The sequence below is a fragment of the Myodes glareolus genome, chromosome 4, assembly GCF_982192425.1.
Source record: "Myodes glareolus chromosome 4, mMyoGla1.1, whole genome shotgun sequence".
In the NCBI taxonomy this organism is placed as follows: Eukaryota; Metazoa; Chordata; class Mammalia; order Rodentia; family Cricetidae; genus Myodes; species Myodes glareolus.
In genome coordinates this window covers 26,865,924-26,878,748 of record NC_142029.1, presented here as the reverse complement: position 1 = coordinate 26,878,748, position 12,825 = coordinate 26,865,924, and the positions used below count along the sequence as shown (strand labels likewise).

Here is a 12,825-nt window from a genome sequence, read left to right as displayed (position 1 = left end):
GATGGGTTGAGTGCTGATGGCCTCTCTAGATGACACCCTTCACAAACAGAACTGTGCATTAGGCATGCTTTATAGCTCATAAAAGTATGAGGGCACGGGGCATAAAATGTATACTAACAGTATATTCAACTAGTAGCCATTTCTTTAAACTGCATCCTTTTTTATTTGACATTTTCACATTAACCAACACCTTTCTTACCCAGTCTGTGAACGTTCTACTCAACGGACAGCCAGGCATTAGCTGTGACCTAAACTCCCCGGACATGTTCCTGCTCCCATCCTTACTTTCTGCTAAAGGACCTTCTGCATTGCTACTACATCTAAAATACTAGTTGAGCCCATCAATCCCTGTTCAAAATCATTTAAAGGCTCTCTGCAGCCTGCCAAATAAAATCAAATGTGCCTGCATGACACAGGCCTGATCCCTGTTACTCCTGCCAGTCATCCATCATGGGAAACTGCAGAAATGCTAACTGTAATTATGAAACACACATAATAATGCCAATGCCTTCTGTCTCCCTACACATCATTCCGTAAATGGGCTGCCATCCTCAAACTCGTTACTGAGCAAACTTTTCATTGTCACTATCTTGTGTTCAACACTCCTGCCATGTGACTCACTGCCTGTGTGAAGCTTGTCAGAGCTCCTCAGAGCAGCTCAGGGCCTGTCCTCACACAAAAGTCTAATACACAGCACAGGCATTATATCTGCAGTTTTGCCTGATTCTCTTGCCAGTGAGCAAGAGGTTCCTATCCAGCAGGAGATTTCCAAGGACAGAGAGTCATACCCAAGCAAAAAGTACATAATACTTGTCTGTTCAAATGAATTAAAACATCCACACGTAGACATTATAACAAAATACATAAATAAGAGAAATATATTTGTATATAAATGCAAACTCTATTTTGTTTTGTTGATATTTGCAAACTGTTTCACCTTAAAATTAAAAAGTGAACTCGGATTACAAAAATAAACTCACGTTTCTAGAAGAAAACGCTTACACACATAACAGAAGCTGGATAGCACAGACACCAACATTTTCTAACACAGTCACAGTTCCTGGTTCCACTCCACAAACCAAATATGCAGAACGACTGAGTCCTCAAGTAACACCACGTGTAAAATAACCAGAAAGTCAGTGCTGTTCAGAAGCCATTTCACTCGCTGGAGTCTCCAGACCAAGCTGTTATCTCTCTAGCTTCGAAACTGGTCTACTCCCTGTTCTGTCTTTAATGTCAGTTCTCCTGAACGCATTCTAAATCTACAAGAGTGCTACATAGTGATGAAAGTTCCTAATTAATATAATGAAGAATAAATTTAAGATTATCAATACTCTATAACAGTTCTCAAAACTTTGGTCTCAGAAGCCTTTAATTCACATAAAACATAAGCAATCTGAAGAGATTTTAAGTATCATAGGCTGGAATTATTCATATATATCATGCTGGAAATAAAAATATAAACTATTTTCTTAATTCAAAATAATATTAAATCATCACTTAAATACTTATAATTATGCACTAGTATATACATATCATACACACAGACATATATACATACAATTTAAAGTCACAGTGAAAAGAATCACATGATTTCTCATTTTTACGAATCCCCTTAATTTAGTAGAAGATGGCTGGATTCACATATCTGCTTCTGCCTTCAATCTACTGAAATACACTGTTCTGACTGAAGTACATGCTGAAAATATGATTTCAAAGCAGATATGCAACAGGAAAAGTAAAGAATGTTTTCATGGTCTTTGTATAATTATAGGGAATGCACCCAAGTTCAGTAAGTGGAGTTTCTCAGTTAGTTTTATAATCAGGCGAATTACAATCAGTGGGCCACCTCACAATCACGTGGGCCTTCCACACATCCGTGGCTCACTGCCCACTCGTTATATGGAAATCATGCTGCAATGAGCTGGGCCAGGCCCTCAGGCTCAGCCTCGTCACTGTCTAACACAAGAGGCACATTTGCTGGAACCACCCCCAGTCTCGTGGGAAAGTCTGTCCATCCAGGGTGGCTGTTAAGCTCGAGGTGGCAAATGAGGGGTTCTTAAAATTCTAATTTTTCCTTAAAAGCACAATGTGCTACCACTCAAATATGCCAGTTCACTTTTGTGACGTGGCTACACACTCAAACTTGAATGATGACAATCTGTCAATCTTTCAAATAAAAAAAAAAGAATAGCTTTTGTCCATAAGAAGCAACTTCAGCTAACAACTCCCACATCTGCACAAGCAATCACCCCTGCAAACAACCCACCTCAGCATTCAGAAATGTTTCCTACACGCTTTCTCTGGTGTCCCACGAAACTTTAGAGGCCTGCTCAAGAACTGATGTCTATTAAACTTAAAGTTCAATTTTATCAAAAAAAGACTTTAAGCTATCCTGGCACACTTCCTCTTGCTTTTGTAATGAGTGCACAGTAGCAAAGAACACAATGACTAGTGATACAGTGAGGTGTCCCGCCTTGAATCGGGCCATGACAACCGCTGAGTTACAAGCACTGCTTGCATTCCTGCACACAAATGTCAACTCCATGAAAAATTAAATGCTTTGATATCATTATGAAAATAGCTAGCTCTGATTTTCTGAGAATCGCTTCTCTTAAGTGTAAAAAAAAAAAAATGCCGGGAAATAAGGGGAGAATATGCACTTGGAAACTGAAAGAGGAAATGGTCATAAAGTACACATTCGCTCCCAGCTAAGGGAATGAAGCCCTCATCAAAGGAACCTTCTCACTGCACACGACCCTCACTTTATCCAAGGAGAAAGATGAAGCAATTAAGGCTTCCTGCATTGTGACTTCTGCTGGCTTTTAACAAGACCCAGTGTGGAACGTATTAGAATGGGTCACAGACATTCATTTATAGCTTCCAGGCAGAGTCTTCCTAGAAAGACCAGAAAATCCGGCACCAGTGACGACAGAGAGCCGACTCGGCACAGCCTGTACAACTGCACAGTGAGCCCAGGATTACCCGCCCATGTTGTCCTCTGTGCTGGGCCAAGTAACAAACCAGCAGCCAGCCAAGGTTACCACCGTGGTAGACTTGTAAAAAGAGAAATAATTTCAGGATAATTTCACTCAATGCTGTGAATCTACCATGCAAATTCTCTCCACTGTCAAAATGAACATACATACTACAGAAGCTTCTATCTGCATAAGAATTCTAACATAACACTTTAAAATTAAAATCTAATTAAACTTTAAAATTAAATTTTCAGATGCAGATCCACTTACCATTTAGTCAAAGCAAATCTAAAATGTGATTAAATTAACATAAAAAACTCCTGAAGAGTAACATTTTATTCAAAATATCAAAAATCATTGCTATATATCTGGTACAAGTCCTAGTGTACAAAAGGTTCCCTTCCAAATCCTACAGTAAACAGTCATCAGTTTGCCTTTGTGAAGCTTCAGGTTTTAATACACTGTAAGGGACAGCAGACTACAGAAGATTACACAATCAGAAAGTCCCGCCTTGAGGCAATGAACAAAGTACTACAATAAATAAATAATTCCATCTTACTGCTTCTTGCAAATTTGAAAATCCCCACTCAGAGCAAGAGAGAGCAGTCAGGAGGAAAGCTCTACCACTGTCCTAGAACACGAAGGCCAAAGGGCAGTGCAAATTCCACCATCATCTGCAGATAGGAGAGCTCGCACCGCAGGGGCAGTGAACTATGCTCGCTCACCCACGAACACCAGGCTCCCAGCATGGAGTTTGCCAGAGGACACTCAAAGACTCAGTGAATGAGTGAATGGCTGCAGAGGGGAGGGGAAAGGAAGGGATGATGAGGGTGTGAACATGAATTACATTTCCATATTTCTCAAAGAATGGCGCACCATCGAATGGACTCCACTAAAAGCTCAGGCATGGATAAGAACATCGATTTCATGAAGTATAAATAACCATGCATACCCACCAGGCTTGACGTCCTTGTAAAGCAAGTTTTCCAAGCCATACATGAACTCCCCTGCGTGTGCGCCTGCATCCCATGGCAGCAGTAACCGAAATGCAAAGCATTATAAGACACCTTTAGTTTTGCATGGGAAATGCACCTAAACTTAGCTGCAAAGACTCAGAAACCGCATGACAGGACAAGCGAAGAGCCAGCGTGTCACAGGAAAGCCACCTGCTCCGAAGGAGACATCCCCAGTGACATCAGGCCCATTCTTTCAACATACAAACCTTATTTTCAGGTTAAAACAAAAATTCTACATCATGAAAACCATAATAATCAAGTAAATCAAAGCAGGTAAATAGCAATGACAGCTCAGGTCTTACTGTAATTTTCATTTTCAAACACAACACAAATGCTCTCTGGATTCTTTTCCTGCCTGTCATTTCATCCATTTTCATTGGATAGCATCCATTCATTTTAAAGTCAGGTGAGAAAATCCCATCATACTTTAGTGTGATGTGTCCCTTTCAGATAGGCTGCCTGCACCCTTTACCCACTGGAGTCAATAACGGCCAGCTAGACAGCACCCTCTCACATTCCCCTCCCAAATGAAGCATAGTCCGGACTGCAGCTTCAGGCTTTTAGAGAGAGGAAAACTTCTGAACTCCCTACTCCTCCACTGGCTAGAGGCTAAAGTTCACTTTTGCACTGGGTAACTATGAAGTGAGTTTGTTCACAGACAGGACTTTGATGAGTGTCTGGTAAATAATAGATACTCAATAAATGACTTCTTGCTGTTGTTGTTGTTGCCATCTTTGTCATCACCCTGTCATTCAAATCTCTTAAAATTGATCTCAACTTAGTTTCCCAACCTTATATACAATTATGATCTCTCAAACCCTAAAGCCATTCACCACCATGCTCTGTACTTTTCTACCCCGTCTCCCCATCGGTAGTGTTCTTTCTCTCTCTTGTACACTCACAGAACCCACTAAAGCACACAGCTTCACACTGTCACCTCATTCTGAACTCTCCATACTCTACCTGGGCCTCTTTGATAGGACTTAATGCTTTCTCCTGCTTGTCATTTAAAAAATGTCTTATTTGTCCATTTGAAATGAACTGCTTGACATCAGAGGTCCATTTCCAACAAGAGAGCAAAGTGGCACAAAATTACCCAGCAGGTAGCAGACGGAGCCTTCGAAATCCTACTTCTGAACCTCCTTAATATTACATTTTGACTATTTATTGTTATGTTGTTGGTATATTTGGGAGGCTGAAGATTTCTTGGAGGGAAGTTATTCTAGCTTAAGGGTGTGTGTGTGTGTGTGTGTGTGTGTGTGTGTGTGTATGTGTGTGTGTGTGTGTGTGTGTATTATCTTGCAAAAATAACATTTTATATATGGAAGTTAACATATGGGAAGCTGTGTATGATCGCCTTCCCAAGTACAGAAAGCCACTCCAGAGACTGGGAAGGAGAAAAAGGTTATTTTTACAGCTAAGTAAATTCTCTAAAATTAAAATAAAAACTTCAGTTTTTATTCCAAACCATGGTAGCAGTATTTTAAGAGGTTACACGTTTCAGAGTGGGTCAGCATGAAGGTTCTACCTTTGCTCTTATTATCTGCCCATGCAGGCCTGAGCACCCCCTCTCCTCATCTCCCCAGGTCGCTGCACAGGCAACAAAATCCAGGAGGAGCGGGAAGATAAGACTGAAGAAAACGTGATAACTAAGTAACTCATCACTACGGTAAGATGTGAAGCATTTAAAGGATGTAGTTATCATTCACGTGAGAAGCATCCTAAGAAGATGATGCCTATCCAGGGAAACGAGGACAGAATATTTACAACACAGTCAAAACGATTAAACAGATTCCTTCAGTTACAGGAAATAATCTCTCAACATATTTCTCAATTACAAATTCAACTATTTTACATTCAGAACTTATACATTAAAACCGAACTAGAAAACTGAATTTCACTTTCTGAATTTTATTGTTTCACATTATATTTTATTACATATGTGTATGTGTGAACAAGTGCACATGCAGAAATCAGAGAACAACTTGCAGGAGCAAGTTCTCTGCTTCCACCATGTGGATCTGGGGAATCAAACCCAGCTTGTCAGGCTTGGTGGCAAGAGCCTTTACCCCTGAGCCATCTCTCTAGGACCTATTTTCTGAATTTTAAATACATTCTAACAAATCCCAAAATTTATCACCCAAGATGCTGCCATGCTTGCATTACAGACAGACAGACAGACCTAATGGACCTACTCGTGCAGGACCAGTTCCACATGTGTTCACCTTCTATACAGAACCATGATTCTCCGCCAGACCCAAGCATATTAGCTCAGAGATAAGCCCTAAATACCTACAGTCAAAGGACAGAATGTATAGGATGTTATCAGTGTGCCAATTAAACCATCAACTACTAAAACAGGTCAGTTCACATCTTTCTTACAGAGTACTGGAAATACTAAAGTACTTTTTAAGCAGTTACAATAGTCCTGCCAAAAAAGGACATTGGAGATTTCATAAAAGGTAACTTATTAATTACATATGTGACTATAAATATATAATTATGTACCAGTATGCCTAAATATGCCATTATACCTTATATGTGTGTATGTATGTACACACGTATGTGTGCATACGCATACAGACGTAGGGCAGTGTGCATGTGCATGTGAATTAAGAAAATATATTTACTCTGGAAATTCTATAGAAAGAAATAAAATTCTAGTGCTCTCCAAGTATCACACCTCATTTTTACTGAACTATTTCTACATACTCTAATGAAACAAAACTGTTTATTAAAAATCCTACTGGGCTTCCCTCAGAAAACCTCAGCATGCTTTATTTTGAAAAAAGAAGCAGCACAAATACAGAAAACTTCCTAAAGATGCAGGTACTGAAGTTTCAATGGGAAGATGACACTCTAAAGCAGAAATGAGAAAAAGGAAACATTTTCTTCGAATACAGTAGGGCTCTGTATTATAGCTGGCATTAGTAACTTCTCGTAAAGAATCAACATTTCTGCATAAGAAAAACATACTTCAGACAAAAAGGGATGAGGGTCAGTGATCAGGAACCTCCAGGAGCAGATATTGTTATGAATATTCAAGGAGGGTCTCCTATGTTGCCCAGGCTAGCCCACACTACTGGGCCACATGGTCTCCCACATTAACCTCCAGAGAAGCCAGAGTCAGAGTCCACATTCAGCTCAAGAAGTCATTTCTAAAAAGACTTCTCACTGATTCATGTTACCAGGACCACAGAAAGAGCCCTCCCTTGTGTGGAACTGTAATTCGGGCGATTTTTAGGTTAAAATTTGCCTTGTCTTGTTCTGTTTTGTTCACAAAAAAAAGAAATTTCATACACAGTGAACAATAAAAATTCAAAAACATTGGCCTTATGTTATCAGAGACTATAAGTCCTCATCACTGCAACCCACACATACACAGTCAGCAAATGACTGAAAACCGCTGTGAGACACTGAGTCATACCTCAGTCAGATAGGGACATGGTCTGACTTTAAAGAGGCAGACACACTGGACTCTGGAGAGCCCTTCAGTCATCACACTACGGACTAACAACGCTTCTCCTTTCACTCGCTCTGGTGCTAGAAATCAGAGTCAAAATCAAAATATAATGTAATTATCAAACTTCTCTTTTATAAAAACAAATTTTTGAGGGTGTTCAAATGTTGAAACCTGAAGAAAAGACTTGTTTTGAAAATCGTTTATCTTATGAAGAGATGGGGAAATAGGGTCACAGCAGCAGTGCCTCGCCACATCTGCACTGTGACAGCTTACCCTGGCCATCGCACAAAAACACAGGCTAAGATGAATGCAGCACATAAAGCACACATATCTCAGTGTTCTCAAAACACAGCTGTCACCAGGCAAAAGCAATCGATCTTCAATGTTGGTCAATAAAATATTTATAAACAGTATTTTAAGATTTGAAAAGAAGATTCTTTAAAACTGGGCTTTAAAACGTCTGTATGAGAGCAGAATGGTGGTGGTGCACACCTTTAATCCCAGCACTGAGCAGGCAGAGACAGGTGGATCTCTGTGAGTTCAAGGCCAGCCTGATCTACAGAGTGAGTGCCAGCCAGGGCTACACAGAGAAACTCTGTCTTGAAAAAAAATGAAAAACACAGGAAAAAAAGAAGGCATGAAATGATAGGAAATATGTCTGAAATACAGGTATGTCTAGGTATTTAAAATAAACATATTCTACCTTTCTCTGCTGCTTTTTGAAGGGCTTCTTCGATTCTGGTAAGTTCCTTCTGCTTAATATCCTGCAAGGATTTTTCTTCTTTCTCTGCATCATACTTAATACCTAAAAACATATAATTAATTCTCACAAAAAAAAAATGAAATCAGTACACAAATGGAAAACTTCAACCTCATCATAATCATAAGTTAACACTATTTTTATAAGCCTAAAAACACTTCTGTAAAGATTAACCATATAAGAATTTACATTTTACATAAAAATTACATTACAATTATATAAAAATCATTTACACATAGATGATTCCTATTTCTTTATAAAGCATCACAAAGGAAAAAAGGAAAGAAATTAGAAAGCAGTAGGTAGCTAAAAACAAAAAAAAACAGAAAAGGCTGGTTAGATCACTTAAAAAAGCAGGAGACACAAAAATATTATCAGAATATTCACTGATTGAGTGGTAAAAAATTTATTATCTATAAAAATAAGTAAGAGTGCTGGATATAATGGTGCCGTGGTTCAGAGCATTTGCTGCTCTCGCAGAGGACACAAGTTCGGTTCCTAGCACCCACATCAGGCAGCTGACACACTCTTCTGGCCTTCAGGAGCACCTGCACACATGTGGTGAGCTGAAACTCACACAGGCACACACAAATACAAAGAGAGACAGAGAGAGACAGAGAGACAGACGAAAAGAGGGAGGGAGGAGGGAGGGAGGGAGGGTGGGAGAAAAGCTAGGTGTGATGGTGGCTCATGCTTTTAATCTAGCACTCCAGAGGCAGAAACAAAAGATCTCTGAGTTTGAGGCCAAGCCTGGTCTACAGAGTTCCAGGACAGCCAGTGCTACACAAAAAGATCCTGCCTCAAAAACAAACAAACAAACAAACAAACACTTATCATCTGGTGTCTATACAGATTGACAAAAATGTTTTCACAAAGCATCTGAGGAATATTTAATAATCCTAACACATGCTGGGCAGTGGTGGAGAACGCCTTTAATCCCAGCACTTGGGAGGCAGAGGCAGGCAGATCTCTGTGAGTTGAGGCCAGCCTAGTCTACAAGAGCTAGTTCCAGGACAGGTACCAAAGCTACACAAAGAAATCCTATCTTGAAAATAAAAAAATAAAAAAGTAAAAAATCATAATACTAACACATCATTTGATCTGTCATCTCATATCTGATAACAATAGTCTAAGAAAATCAAAAGTTAAAAAAAAACTATAAGAAGAAGATTTTGAATGAAACATAGTAGCACATATATGAAGCTGCCATGATGAGAGGCATTATCTGTATGATGAACTAAAAAAAAATTATAAGAGACAAAAAGGGAACTAATCATAGTATTTCATAATAGCAAAAGACAGCTAATATTCACTACTTTTCAAAATTTTCAGTATCACCTTGAAAATCATGAGACACAAAAAGCATGAAAACGTCAAGCCAATGCTATGTGCTTAATGTGGTAACTACTAAGTAAGGACTCTAGTACTGTCAACAGCGAACCAAGCAAGGTGCAAAAATAAATACTATAGCTACATTGTAAACACTGTATCTATACTATGGTTGAGAAACTGAGCAATTTTTCTCAAAGCATTCAAATTTTTCTCATATTGTCCATTTTAGCTGAAAACACTACTAACTAAAGATATTAAGCTTCAAAATAGTAATTATTAAAATATTGTGATTCCTAAGGAAGAAAAAACCTGCTATATATGTTTGAAAGAACACCTGTTTAAAATCGGAAGCAACAAAACATGGAAAAAGTTTCCAGTTTTGAAATAAGTAAATAAATATTTTGGTGCATTCTAATTTTCTTACTTCAATTCACACAATTACTTCAATAGTACATCTGTCAAATGGATCACAACTTAAAGTAAGTAATCATGGGGAATAAAATTAAAATAGACAGTTTGCTGTCTTCAGCAACAACAGAAAAACATTTGGTATACAAATGTAGCAAAACGTGTGCATACAATTGGATGCTTATTCATGACACTATGTGATCAGTTTCTAACGGATGTTCTACCTTCCTCGTTATATTAGACTACTTCACAGGAGAACAATTTCACTTCATTGCAATGACACTGAATGATTACCATGTAAAACAACATACTTGCTCCAGGGACTACAAGCAGGTATAATCCTTCTAGGGTGGCAACAACTGCTTCTCCATAAAGGTTTTTCCAAGGAATCTTCAAAGTTAATTTATCTAAAGAAACATAATTTCCGTCATAAATCCTTATTTGACTGCTAAAGAGGATACAAATAGATTTCTCACTTCCCATGAAAAGGACAAAACTCTTTAGGCATTTAGTATGTTTGTCATTTGGGGATAAAAGGGAAGGATGGTATTTAAAGTACATATTTTATACTTTCCAAACTTTATGACAAGTACTTCATTTGATAGATCAAATAGTAATCACAGCAATCTGGAATAGGAAAGGCAGCTCAGTCTGAGAGGGGTGAAATTAATCATTTTTGTTCAGCAAGGTCGTCAGTGAGGACGTTGGAGGCAGAGCTCTGCACTGGACACACCTGAAGACTGCACACGCTCTTCCTGCCTCACCAACAACTGAATCAACACAGTACTGCCTGGCCATCAACACGGCCACTGTAAATACTACCTGTGGCCATCAACACAACCCTTGTAAACAGTGTCTGCAAGCAGGAACCAAAGCAGCAGAGAAATCCCTTCTCTCTTTTATGAATGTGGGCAGCAGGTCAGACGGCTATGGAAGGAAGAGGCCAGATCTGGAGGCAAGGCGCGCTGTTTCACAATCAGCATTAACTTCTTTTATGGTGCTAATGCTATACAACTCAGATTTGTTACTTTACAAACACATACTGACAAAGCAGAACACTCTTTCTCTCTTTAAAACAATGGTATTAGGTGGAGCATGATGGTGCATACCTGTAATCTCTGTGAGCAGTTGGGAGATGAGAGCGGGAGGATTGGGAGTTCAAAGCCAGCCTCACCACACAGCAAGTTCAAAGTCAGTTCAAAGTCAAAGAGAGGCAGAAATGAACCCATAAAAACTATCACTCTTTATAGAAGAACTATGGTCCTAATCTCAGTAACTTATTTGGTATTGTTTGAGGAGTGCACGGCAGAAGAGAGAAGAGATCTGAATTTTAAAACAAGTAAAAAGGGGCACCTTATCATAACTCTATTTTTTCCATATCTCTAGAACTCCTCTTTCCGAGGCCACAGACAGCTAACGTCCCGGCCAGCTGTCATGATTACTACAATTCTGTCCTAACCTTTCCTACCCCTGTTGGCTTCCATGTTCCAAAAATAAAGTATCAATTATCTACCTTCAATGTAATTTTTATTTAATTATTTTATCCAAATGATTTCTCAGACAGCATGTATGTATGTGTACCACATGCATGCCCAATGTCTGGAGAGACCAGAAGAGGGTGTTGCATCCCGATAACTGGGGTTAGGAGATGTGGGTTCTGAGGACTGAATCCAGTTCCTCTGCACAAGCAGCCAGTGCTCTCAACTGCAGAGCCATCGCTCTAGTCCCCTTCATTATAATTATAAAAAGTAATGACATTAGGCGAATGCCGCTAGCAAGACTTATTAGAAAAGAATCTGATTTGACTCATGTGTGGATGTAAAGTCATATGATCAGAATCACTGGCATTATGGAAATCTACTACAGTAGAAGCTTTCTAAAATTTATGCATATATGAAGGCGATCTAAATAAAATAGTCAGATAATGGGGGAGACAGAGCCCCAACTGGCCGTCTCATTGCTGGCTAAAGGGGCCCGAAACCCCAAACAACCCAGGCTAGTGCCAAGACTACAGGTTGCTCTGCACAGACTGATGGCAAAACCTCACGCTAAAGACATCACTACACAACTCAGTGACTATGAAGAAGCCGAGTTGTTCCCTAGATAGAGTCTTCAACCCTACATTCTAGCATCGTTGGTACAGGAAGATATCTGAATACTAGCAAAGGAGAAACATAAACATAAACACACCCACAAACCCTAAAATCTACAATGCTGTCTTGTCTACAAGATACACTAAGGCAATGGTAGCACAGAGTTTGTGGGAGTAACCAATCAATGTCTTATTTGATTTAAGACCCACTCCACAAGATGCAAGTCATACCCAATACCGCTTGGAGGAACAAGAACCTGAGACTACATATCCCAGGGACCTAAGGGAAAACCAAATACTACTGACTTTAAAAAATTAATAATAATAAATGTACCAATAGGGCGATGGTGACATATGCCTTTAATCTCAGCACTCTGGAGGCAGAGGCAGAGGCAGGTGGATCTCTGTGAGTTTGAGGCCAGTCTGGTCTACAGAGCAAGTTCCAGGACAGGCTCCAAAGCTACCCTGTCTTTTAAAAAGCCAAATAAATAAATAAAGCGATAAAATGACTCCTAATGACATTCTAAACACTCATAGATCAGTGCCTTGCTCAGCCAACATCAAAAAAACTTCCTCCTGCAGTAGATAGAAACAAATAAAGACTCACAGTCAGACATTATGCAAAGAATAAGAGATCTCAACGAGATGTTTCTGTTAAATCCCTCCTGTCAGGACACAAAGAACCCTGAGAAAGATGAAGCCAGAAAAAGTATAAGAGCCAGAGGAGATGAAAGACCCCAGGAAAACAAGACCCTCTAAATCAACATGATCAAAGC

General features: G+C 39.3%; 1 protein-coding gene across 3 annotated transcripts in view; it reads right to left on the bottom strand.

Annotated features, from left to right (window-relative positions):
* Window positions 1-12,825, bottom strand: part of Vps13c (vacuolar protein sorting 13 homolog C) — a 162,382-nt gene that overhangs the window by 131,950 nt on the left and 17,607 nt on the right. For 2 of the 3 annotated variants that reach the window (XM_087905351.1, XM_085689278.2), the window contains exons 4-6: window positions 10,269-10,364; window positions 8,161-8,262; window positions 3,935-3,997 (exon numbers count right to left, since the gene is read on the bottom strand). In XM_087905351.1, coding sequence (XP_087761477.1) covers window positions 3,935-3,997; window positions 8,161-8,262; window positions 10,269-10,364 — 261 coding nt within the window. The remainder of the gene's footprint in view (window positions 1-3,934; window positions 3,998-8,160; window positions 8,263-10,268; window positions 10,365-12,825) is intronic. The other variant, XM_087905352.1, reaches the window with a different exon arrangement.